The sequence below is a fragment of the Mustela lutreola genome, chromosome 4 (assembly GCF_030435805.1).
Source record: "Mustela lutreola isolate mMusLut2 chromosome 4, mMusLut2.pri, whole genome shotgun sequence".
Taxonomy (NCBI): Eukaryota; Metazoa; Chordata; class Mammalia; order Carnivora; family Mustelidae; genus Mustela; species Mustela lutreola.
In genome coordinates this window covers 47,515,229-47,527,215 of record NC_081293.1, presented here as the reverse complement: position 1 = coordinate 47,527,215, position 11,987 = coordinate 47,515,229, and the positions used below count along the sequence as shown (strand labels likewise).

The window sequence follows — 11,987 nt, the reverse complement described above, 5'->3', positions numbered from 1 at the left end:
CAGCTCAGGTCATGATCCCAGGCTCCTGGGATCAAGCCCTGCATGGGGCTCTCTGCTCAGGGGAGAGCCTGCTTCTCCCTCTCCCCGCCCCTCCCCTCTGTTCATGCTGTCTCTCACTGTCTCTTTCTCTCAAATAAGTAAAAATCCAAAATATGTATATTTTATATACCATGTGCCAAGCTAAGTGCTTTACCTCTGTTTGTTATCTCTTCTCACCCCTGCAATTATGAAGCCCATACCTTTATTATTTTTTTCTACAGATGAGAAAACCAAGGCTCAGGCTCAGGGAGACTGGGTGACTTGTTGAAGATCACACAGCTAACAAGCGGCCGTACCAGGAGGGGAACTCAGTCTGTCTCTTCCCAGTCTGTGTTCAGACTGCAGCTCTACACCGCCACGCCTAACCTATCGTGTGACTCAGGCTACACTGTCTCCAGCTCCTGAAATCCGATTAATAGTAAATACTGGGGCATCAGCTCAATCTCCACTAGTTTCTTGCTTCCTCTCTAGAGTAAAATAGTGTGGTACGCCCTGGCAGAACCTGTGACCATGGGTAGCTACGGTGCCTGCCATTCTCCCTCCCCCTCCTCCCCAGGGCTTTTCCTTCTGAAATAAATAAACATCACTTATCCATGTCACAGAGGAGTATAGCTTCCAACCTCACAATAGCACAGCTTGCTGGGTCCTTAGAGCCCCCCTGGGGACCTCCTGGTTGCGTAATTATATCCTCCCTACTCAAGGGTAGAGATTTGTGGGTAAGTGAAGACCTTAGCCACCCTTAACCACCAGTCTATCAAGCTCCTCTCAGGCCTCAAGACCCCCAGGACCTATTTTCTGACCCAAGACAGGGGGAGAGCTTTTTTAAAAAAGTCCATTTGAATGTAAGAGCAATTGGCAAGTATGTATTTGTTTCTTTTGGGAAGGGTGGCATCTGAAAGTAGCTCACATTTATCCTGAAACGGATCTGAATTGACTAGAGTGTGTCTATCTTAAAGACCAGATTTGATTTATAAAGTAATCTGACTCCGCTATGCTGTTTCTCAGGCCCACAAGGATGGAAACTGACTACCTGAAGAGGTGCTTCGGAAATTGCCTGAGCCAGGCACTGGCAGAGGTGGCGAAGGTTCGGCCCAGTGACCCCATAGAGTACCTGGGTCACTGGCTTTATCATTACAGGAAAACCGTTAAAGCAAAAGAAGAGGTGTGTGTGTGCCCAGAGTCATCTTGGGGAGGGCTTTCCAGCTTTCTCATGGCAATTTGAAATCCAAAGTAGGATGCCAGAGCTCGCCCAGAGAGCTTCTTGGTTTATTTGACTTGTGAGATCCCTTAGGCCTAGATATTCCTGAAGCGTGGAGAGTCTGGGGCTGAAGTGGGAATCCAGCTAAGAGGAGTTGTGGGATTGGAGGGTTTGGACCTACGAGCAGGCAAAAGCTGGTCACAGGAGCAAACTCGGGAGGTCCTCAGGGCCCTGGGCCTGTGGTCTGTCCCAGTGAGGGCAAGCCTGTTAGTACAGGTTTCCCAGGGGCTGACCTGACTCCGCTCTCCCCTCACCCCAGGAGAGCCAACAACGGGAGAGCCAGTTGAAGGAAGAACAGGGTAATAGCCTCAAAGAAACCGCAATGACAGAAATGCTGAACCAAGAAGAATGTCAGATTCAACAGAAGTGTGAAAAGTGTGACAAGGTAGGGAGGAAGGAACCCAGCAGGGGACAGGAGCACACCCCAGAGCTGGATCCCAGGAAATCCACCGGCCAGCTAGGCCACAGCACCCAGTGCACCGAGGTTCCCGGAGCTCTCTTGTCTCCCATCTTCTTGGGGTTATTTGTAAACCGGTCTTATCGGCAGTCCTGGCCGACGAAAAAAGGAAGTGTTGAAAGGCAACTCCATTTTCGATTTCAGGAAGTACCTTAGCTGTTACTGGTTTGAAAGAATCGGGTTTCTTTAAAAATCTTAAGTCACTCGGAACTAATATATTTCCTTACAAGATTCTTTGAACCCTTTTCAAAACTTATTCAGTATTTCAGAAATCAGATACAGTTATCAGTATATAAGTCAGATATATTATTTTATTTATTATCTACTATTAAGTGTTTTAGTTACTGTGTGCTATTTAGTCATGTATCAAGGCACAGATGCCGTCTCTGCAGTGCTGTAATACTGGTCATAAATTATTACCTTCTTGTAGTCGGAAACAGCTGTGTGTTCATGAACCTGACAAGGGTATCTTTTATCTCCCAGGACTTTTGCCACCATCTTCTGAAAAGCACCTTTTGCTGATTTTGTGCTTTCTCCAAAGTGCACCATACAGAGACAGGGAATCGACTCACGGGGCTTAGATATCTGACATCTTTCCAACTATCACTATATCCTGTGCATTAAATATCCTGTGCATTAAAATCTCCCACGCAGTTTCATACAATCCGCTGGCTTTTGCTAGTTTCCAAAGCCACCTTTGATGAAGAGACATGAAACTGTTTAACTTATGTATACTCACCCTAATATGCTCGGCTCTCCTCCTAATTAATTCATATTTATTGTTTAAGTCTGGATGTTTTATTGGTAAAAGAGGTCAAAGGAAAGGTGGTTTCGTACTACTGTTTTTCACTAGTCTAATGTGACAAAGTGAACTCACGCAGGAATATTTCATTCTTTGGAACAGGTGCTGAGAGATGGTAGAGAGGAGGGCATGACAAGGAGGTTGTTCTCTCCTTGCCTCTCTTGTCACCCTTTCCTAACACCATGCTTCCCTGTTAACAGAAATATCAATATATATAAGGCAGGGAAAGACGTCCAAAACTCCATCCTGGTTTCATGATGCCTTTATTGAAGAAAACTTTGGTCACATTAATGTTTGGAATTGTCCAAATGAGTTGTGCCCAGGATGTTTTACACCCTGTAGCAATATTCCTTTGCAAGATTTAGATGAGTAAAAGGTATGCTGTTCCCTTGCCAAGTGTGAGACAAAGGCCGTTGTCAGGGAAGATGGGAATAAAAGCCAGCAGGATACCTAGACTAGGAGCAAGTTCTCACTTCTATGAAAGAACTCATATGCAAATTGTGATTATGGAAATTGATCTTTTTTTTTTTTTTTTTTTTTAAAGAAGGAAACAGAGATGCCCAACAGGGATCTTAAAACAAACTTGCCTGGCTAGGGAGAACTACTCTTATAGTAAAAAATGGGAAGAACTGGGTAGAAGAAAAAGAAGTGGAGGTCCCTCAAATAAGATGAGATTCTAAGTTCTTATTTTTTTTTTGGCTCAAGGCAAATTACAAACTTTTCCTTGCTCCTGGTCATTTTCAGATTTTGAGTCACTAGTGTTATTAAACCTGGTCTCACGTAGGCCCAGGATGGGTTGCATAAAATTTCAGCAGGCCTGCTAATGGGTTTTTATGTCCATACTCAAAGCTTTGCAAAATTTCCCTTCATATCTTAAAACCATCATTGCTTGCATTTGGCTTAGAAAGCCTTTGAGTACCCCTGATTAAATACCACTGGTCCAGGGGATGTGTCAGAAAGAGGAGTAGAAACAGCACTGTGTGGGGTAGAGATCATATCCAATTATAGCACTCAGGAAGAGATGTTCAGAGGAGGCAACATGTGAGTCAGACCTCAAAGAAAGCTAGCAAAAGTTGCCATTGTGTTGGTTTCTCTTTATTAAGTTGAGGCAGTTTTAAGTAAGCCATGATCCTAAGTTTGAAAACAGTCCGTTTGTTTATAAAGCTGTAGCCATATGAATGTTTTACAAACACATTCTTACGGAATCAACACATATATTTATTGCCTATAGTTAGAAGGGTCTTGCTGATCACATGGGCAATTGCTCCACAGACCTCTCTGCAGTGCCCCGCAGGATCCACTGGACACGGTATCCACTGGACAGGGCACAAAGATGGAGGTAGAAGTAGCTGGGAGAGTGTAGGCTCCAAAGATTCCTCCCTCACCAACTACTACAATCACATAGCTGCTAGACTGCGGGATATCCTCTTACAGCTCATTGAAACTGAATATATTTTTTCTGTCTTTTTTCTCTGTTTCAGTTTAGATCATTTATTTTGATCCGACTTCAGGTTTACTGACCTCTTCTCCTGCAGTGCCCAGTATCCCACTCAGGGATTCAGTGAATTTTTTCATTTCGAATATTGCACAGTTCAATTTTAGGATTTCTATCTGGTTCCTTTCTGTAATTTCCATTTTCTCTGCTTATCTACCTTAACTTTTCACTCGTTGTGCCCATTTTTTCTCTTTTAAATGTTTGAAAATATTTGTCATGGCTGGTTTAAGTCCTTGTCCATCAATTCCATGATCTTTGTCATTTTGGGTTCTCTATTTTTTTTTAAAGATTTTATTTATTTATTTGACAGAGAGAGATCACAAATAGGCAGAGAGTCAGGCAGAGATAGAGGGGTAAGCAGGCTCCCCGCTGAGCAGAGAGCCTGATGTGGGGCTCGATCCCAGGACCCCGAGATCATGACCTGAGCCAAAGGCAGTGGCTTAAGCCACTGAGCCACCCAGGAACCCCTGGGTTCTCTATTTTATCCTTCTTTTCTAGAATATGGTTCACGGGTCTAGGAATTATTACTAATGTGCTGAACATTGTAGATGATACTTTGTAGGGAGTCCAGATTATGTAGTTTTCCTTTAAATGGTGTTGAATTTTGTTCTGGCAGGCAGTAAAATTATTGGTGAATTATCTTGTTCCTGATTTGCCTTATGCTTTGCTAGAGCTGATCTGTTACGATTTAGTTAATAGTCTTGGGCATGAAAATGGCAGTGTTGTGTTCTTTAGTCTCTGCTAATGACTCTTTCACTTTTTTGTTTTGTTTAGCCACTGACATCTGTAGCTAGTTCCACAAAGAAGACTGCATTCATACAAGAGAACACAAAACCCCTTGAGAAGGATGCCTTGAAGCAGGAATCTCTGCCAGGTACTTCCAATATGATTCCAGGAATGCCTCAATAGAGTCCCTCTCCAGAGTCTTCTGGCCAGACTGGCAACTGTGTCAAAACTCCCCAAGAAATAAATTCCCAGGCTCTTCAGCATGAAATTGCTACTCAGATGCATCCTGGTTCCAAATCTCCTTCTTAAGTTATCAAAAGGTGGATGATTTGCATGATGCTTGTTGTGGAAGGAGGTGTCTTACAGGAACGGACTCTCCAGCTAAAGTTCTGTTCTGGTGGCCTTAATAACTCTTACTCATGTAAGCATTTGAACTACTGATAGGATAAAATAAACTCATAAGAATTTCAAATTTTTTGAGATTAGACAGTGGAAACACATCAATCTCACATGTTCATGTGTCAGTTTTAGGTGAACCCTCCAGTCAGGCCTAGAGTGTTTATACATGTCCTAGAGTGTATCTGTGTCACTGATAACAGGTATTTTAAAGCAGCTCCAATGACAGTAAAGCTCAAAGGGAGAGTTTTATGGCCACACACCAAGAGGGTATTAAATGGTTATTACTTCCACGATGAGGCACTTGGGTTTCCCAAGCTGGCTTGAAAATGGCTTGAGGTTGCAAGGAAAGGACACTGGCTTAGGGTTTGTATTTCCGTCAGGGGTGGACCCAGGTAGGAGCGCCCATCCTTGGGGAGAGTCTTGCCTGGCTTGAAACTCACTGTGCCAACAGTGAGAGCACTGTTGGGAGCACCTGAGTTTATCAGCTTGCCCAGATGTGGGGAGGAGGGAGAGTTGACGTCTACAAGCTGTCAGCAGACAGACACCAAAAAACGGAGTCTGACTTTATCACAAAGGGCCAATCTGGGAAACTCTCAGTGGACTTGACCCACTTAATCTTTGAGTGAAGCACTCTGGGAAGGTACTGAGGTCCTTCTAATTTGCACCTGGTGGGAAGGCATTCAGCCACACTTTCCAGAGTTGCTGGAAAAAGCCAAAAGATCCAAAAACCCACACAAAGAAGCCAAGAGAGCTTTGTAGAGGGCCCCGGTGGTACCTGCAGCATCCCAGGAGAAAGGTGAAATCTGGGCAGCCAGTCCTCTACCTGAGAGCGGTTATCTCTTGGACATCACAGCCTGTGTGAGGGAAGTCATAACTTCTGTTGACTTTAAGGGATTCCATACTTTTGCCTTTTAACATTCTTTGGCCCCAGCCTTTGGTCACATCCCTGGGCGGTGAAAATGTAATCCATCTTACTAATGTTTTGTTGCACTGTTGCCAAGCTTGGCATTTTGTTTGCTGTTATTTTGTTACTGAAAAGTTGTTCCAGTGCACTTCTTGTGCACAGATCTTAGGAGGTCTCTGCTGATCTGTCTATGGATTGCTAAATCAAAAGATATTGGCATTTTGGGGATAAAAGACACGAACAGACATTTCATGGAAGAGTATATACATAAGATAAATAAGCACATGAAAATATGTTCAACCCCATTAACCATTACAGAAATGCAAATTTAAATCACAAGGATGCATCACTATACATCTGTCAGGATAGCTGGAGTTAAAAAATAGTGACAGTGGGGGCGCCTGTGCGGCTCAGTTAATGGAATGTCTGACTCTTGATTTTGGTTCTGGTGGTGATCTCGGGGTTGTGGGATTGAGCTCTGCATCAGGCTCTGCGCTCAGCAGGGAGTCTGCTTGGAATTCTCTCTCTCCCCCTGCCCTCCCCCCTGCTCTCTCATGCTCTCTCTCTAAGAAATAAATAAGTCCTTAAAAGAAAATACCAACACTGAATGCCGGTGAGGATGATGAAAACTCACATCACTCAGACTTTGCTGTATCCCCTCTCTCCCTCTCCCCCTCTCCTGCTCATGCTTACTCTCTTTCTCTCTCCCTCTCTCAAAAAAAAAAAAAAAGTTAATTTTTTAAAAGTTGATAAAATTCTTGCCTTATGTACACTTCATTTTCAAATACCCCCAATTATCCCAAAGAATGTACTGTAGTTTTTATTTATTTTGAAAAGAAAAATTTATTTTTTTATCTTTAATTGCAATCACTTTTGCCAGATTGTCAGCTGGAAAGCTAGACTCATTTACACTCCCATTTGAAAGTGGCTGTTCTTTATCCTCTTGGCACACTGAGCTACTTATTTTACTTTTATTTTCTGCCAATCTAATACGTGAAAAATAGTAGAGTTCTTTATATATATTCTGGAATCTGACCGTTTATCAGACATATGTTTTGCAAATACATATGGTTATTATCCCCATTTTACCAATGAAGAATCTGAAGGACAAAGACATCAGTTAACCTGCCTGGGCCCACCTGGCTAGAAAGGAGAGCCAGTGTTCAAACTCCCAGTTGTTTGGTTCCAGAGTAAGAGCCTGAACTCACTCCCCAGCACCACCCTCAGAAGAGCAGCCTCAGAGATCATCTGGTTAAGGGTATGGGACTTGCAGCCTGACTCATCCCTCCCCCAGTAGAGATGGCTCTTCTCCACAGCCCAGGACAAATCAAGTCATGGTGGTGACCAGTGTCTTGTAGGCTTTACCAAAAGCCAGATTTGCTCAAGGACTGAATGGCAAAGGAAAATGGCCAAGTTCTTCCCTCCTCCCCCAGGGCAGTGCCTGGAGGTCACTGCCAGTGCTTACGCTGCCCCTTTCTGATGGACATATTCTCTAGAGGAGGTTCAGTGCCTTCGCTTACCATATGGTCTTTCTCGCCTCTCTCGCTAAGATGATATTACGTATCCCACTTCTGGCCAAGCTGGCTTTGTTTTTAGTGAGCAACTAAAGGTGGACCTGAAGAAGGGCAATCACGTTTTCTTCATCTTCTAGCTCTTGTGGTTGGCAGCTTTTTTCACTGGCCTCCCTCTCCTGATGGGCAGGAGCAGTAAGAGATTCAGTGCTGAGTGCAGGAGAGGCTCAGTGACCACAGTAAGTGCAGGGCAAGGAGGGCCGGTGGTGGAGGGGACAGCAGGTGGGACAGCACCAGCAGCAGTTTGACAGCAGGAGAAGGACACGTGCACAGGCTTGGAGGCAGCAACGAGGACTCACTAGAGCGTCAGTGGTGTGTGGAGGAATGGCTGAGAGGCTCAGGGTGCAGAAAAGGTCCGTATCTGGGAGGTGCTGGGGAGGAGGAATCCACCGTGAGTGGGAAGGAGAAGTCTAGGTTGAATTCCAGCTTTTATTTGTTTAGGGAGAAAGGAAGAGGCTGAGTAAACTTACTCCAAAATAATGCCTAATTTTGAAGTGACTTTAAAATCAGGACCATTCCCAGAGAGGAAAGGTTTAGGATGGATTGCTTCTGTACCCAAAAGATATGCATTCAATAGGACTTTCTATACTTTCTTTTTTTTTTTTTTAAGTTTTTTTTTTTTAAGATATTATTTATTTGACAGAGATCACAAGTAGGCAGAGAGGCAGGCAGAGAGAGAGAGAGGAAGGGAAGCAGGCTCCCTGCTGAGCAGAGAGCCCAATGCAGGGCTCTATCCCAGGACCCTAAGATCATGACCTGAGCCAAAGGCAGAGGCTTTAATCCACTGAGCCACCCAGGTGCCCCTTTTTTTAGGTTTTTATTTTAATTCCAGTGTAGTTAACATATAGTGTAGTATTAGTTTCATATGTATAATAGAGTGATTAAACATTTCCATGCATCACCCTCCTTAATCCCCATCATTGATTACACCCATCCCCCACACCCACCTCCCCTCTGGAAACCTCCAGTTTGTTCTCTACAGTTCAGAGTCTATTTCCTGGTTTGTCTGTCTCTCTCTTTTTTCCCCCTTGACTCATTTGTTTTGTTTCTTAAATTCCATACATGATAGATGAATGAATAAAGAAGATATACATACATACATGTGTGTGTGTGTGTGTGTGTGTACACAATGGAATATTACTCAGACATAAAAAGAACAAAATCTTGCATTTTGGATGCAACATGGATAGACTGAGAGTGCATTATCCTAAGCAAAATAAGTCAGTCAGAGAAAGACAAATACCATATGATTTCACTCAGACTTTCTATGCTTTCTAAAGGGAATATACAAATTCCCACTTACACTTCAAATTTATTCTTCCACATGTGGTTAAAGAACGAAATAGGGGCACCTGGGTGGCTCAGTTCGTTGGGCAATTGCCTTCAGCTCAGGTCATGATCCTGGAGTCCTGGGATCAAGTCCTGCATTGGGCTCCCAGCTCCATGGGGAGTCTGCTTCTCCCCCTGACCTTCTCCCTTCTCATGTTCTCTCTCACACTCTCTCTCTCAAGTAAATAAAGAAAATCTTTTTTTTAATTAAAAAAAAAAAGAATGCAACATATGGGACAGACACCTGGGTGGCTCAGTCATTAAGGTCTGCCTTCAGCTCAGGTCATGATCCCAGGGTCCTGCAATCCAGCACTGCATCAGACTCCCTGCTCGTGGGGAATCTGCTTCTCCCTCTCTCTCTCCCCCTACTTGTGTTCCCTCTCTTGCTGTCTCTCTTTCTCTGTCAAATAAATAAATAAATAGAATGAAACATACAGTTTAAAAAGCACTATATTTGTTTCCAAGACTATTATCTGACTTACAATGGATATTTAATATGTGCCAGGCACTATGTTAAGTGCTTGACTACATTATCACATTCAGCACTCTGAGCACTCCCGAGTTGGGCACTTTAATAATCCCCATGTTATGGCTGAGGAAACAAGTAGGTCTCAGAGATGGATGATTGGCCCAAGGTCAGCAAACTGGGAGATGGCATTCAGGTCTGTCTGTCAAGAACTCACACACTGGACTGCTAGGCTGTGTTGAGTTGCACTTATTGATAAAGGAAGTTTAATTCCCCTGTCCATGGACATTTTGCTCCAAGTCAATTACAGTCTTTTTCTTACCTCTTAGATGAAATGAAATCTTCAAAGAGCTTTCAAATGATCACTGTTATCCAGAAGCATTTAAGCCTGCTCATGCATATTTTATTGTCTTGATTATCAGCCCAAATTAACCGATGCTCTAAGCATTTGGAGTCCCAAACAGGATACTTCAAAATTTCATCTTAGATCCTTTTGAGATGCTTTATAACCATGAAAGTCATAAAGTCCATAAATTAAAGTTTTTCCCAGTGACAGAATATCTTCCAGTAAAAACATTCTTTTGAGAAATTAGTACTGATTGATATCATTCTTATACTTTTATATAGATTATAAATTTTTTCAAAAGGTGGAATACTATCCTATGGAGAAGTAAATATCCTTTTTCTATCTTTAGAAAGAAAATAAGAAGGATGACTTTTGGGGAACAAATACAAAAGCTATGCTCTCTCAACCAGATATGTTCAGAATATGAAAGTGAAATAGCTTCTATTAACCAACGATGTGGCTTTAAGAAGCTGCTTGTCAATGAAGAAAAACTGGTGAATGATTTTCATGGCCAGATTAAAATTTATGATTTGTGTGATGATAGTCCAATGCTTGAGCCAAAAATTCCTCAAGGAGGCTCATAGCTGAGTCATACTACATGTCTCATATTAGTAAAGGGAAAGTCCTCTTGGTCTTTCTGCTTTCGTGTTTGAGCTCTGTTCATCAAGAAGAAACATCTTACGATGTCTTTCAACAAAGGGCAAGTCTGAATGTCACAGAAAGAAGAAAATTTTAGTTAGTGTTCCCAGAAAGCAGACCTTTGGAAGCCAGGTCAGAAGTCATGCGGGCACCAGATGGGGTTTCTTGGATCTGCTGTCCTCTAGAGTCATGGTCAAAAGATAGCCATCCCAAAGAAACAATTAGAAAAGGAAACAATTCTTTGGTTATTATTGTCCAAAGGACAACCTTCAGGAATAAAATGACAAGATCCAAAGACATCATTGTCTGAAAATATCACACATATAGATAAGTTTAGGCAAAATGAAATGGAATGAACAAAAAATATCAAAAGATGTACAGTTCATATATACAGGTTATTGGGGCAAAAATTCTTCCATGTGAAGCACCAGAAAAGAAAAATCCACATATAATGCCAAGAAGGGAGAAATTCAGAGAACTCATTGCCCCTAATGATGAAACCCATGGCTATTTTAGCCAGACTGCGATCATTCCCCATCCCTCCCCTCAAAAAGTTACCCCTGGGGACATATTCCAGAACCAGAATGGGCCAGGATGAAATAGCTCCAGATCATTTTGTCTGGAGAAACTAACTACATGGATGCAAATAGCTGAGAAGAGATTTTGCAAGAATTATTACCAGGAGAGAGAAATTCAACAAATGAGCCTGACCAAGGAAAAACCTCCATGGATAATGACCAATAGAAAGCAATTTTATGAGAAAAGTGAGCCCAGGAAAAATTCCTCAATATTCATCACTGTCATAATCCTGACATTGTACTTAAAGTCAGTGTTTATGAGACTCCTCAAAATTTAGTTGCTGAATAAGGAGAGTCCATGAATAAAATTAACCACAAAATAATTAGCCCAGTAGGGTCCCTTGGAGGCCTGAGGTCCTGGAGAAATATATTCAAGACGAGGCTCTTCAGAAAGTAGTGCATGTGGGGTGCCTTGTTGGCTCAGTTGGTAGAGCATGCAACTTTTTATCTCAGGGTCATGAGTTCAAGCCCCATGTTGGACATGGAGCCTACTTTAAAAAAAAAAAAAACCTTTTTTAAAGTAGTGTGTTTGTGTGCATGTGTGTGTGCATGCAGTTCCTTTTTTTTTTTTTTTTTTTTTTTAAGAAACATAGACTGGGGCACATTCTTTAAGTGACATCAATGGATTTCTCATCAATGAGCAAATGTGACTGTGACCAATTCCCCAAGCCACTCCCTTGGGGAGGCTCTCATGTAGAAAAGATGATAACAAAGATACGATCTCTCACAAGTCTATTCAGGAGCAATTAAATCCGATTATCAGATATCCGGAAGGAAATTACCCCCAAAATTCTGGTCTGAAAGAGGAGTTCTATTTAGGATATAATTACAGAGAAAATAGCATTAGAAAGAGAAGTTTCCACCAATAGGATTGGCCAGAAAAGAAGATATTCAGAAAATTCATACAGAAAAATAATGCCCAAAGATCAAGATGTTTAGAACAAAACCTCAAAAGAAGGATGATTTGTTGAATCACTG

At 42.3% G+C, this 11,987-nt stretch overlaps 1 protein-coding gene across 1 annotated transcript; it reads left to right on the top strand.

Annotated features, from left to right (window-relative positions):
• Positions 1–493: 493 nt before the first annotated feature.
• On the top strand, positions 494–8,746 carry DYDC2 (DPY30 domain containing 2). Its single transcript, XM_059169767.1, is given in 4 exon segments — positions 494–755; positions 1,045–1,203; positions 1,562–1,682; positions 4,826–8,746. Coding segments are annotated over 3 exon segments (531 nt in total). The 5' UTR covers positions 494–755; positions 1,045–1,054; the 3' UTR covers positions 5,087–8,746.
• The last annotated feature ends 3,241 nt before the right edge of the window (positions 8,747–11,987 follow it).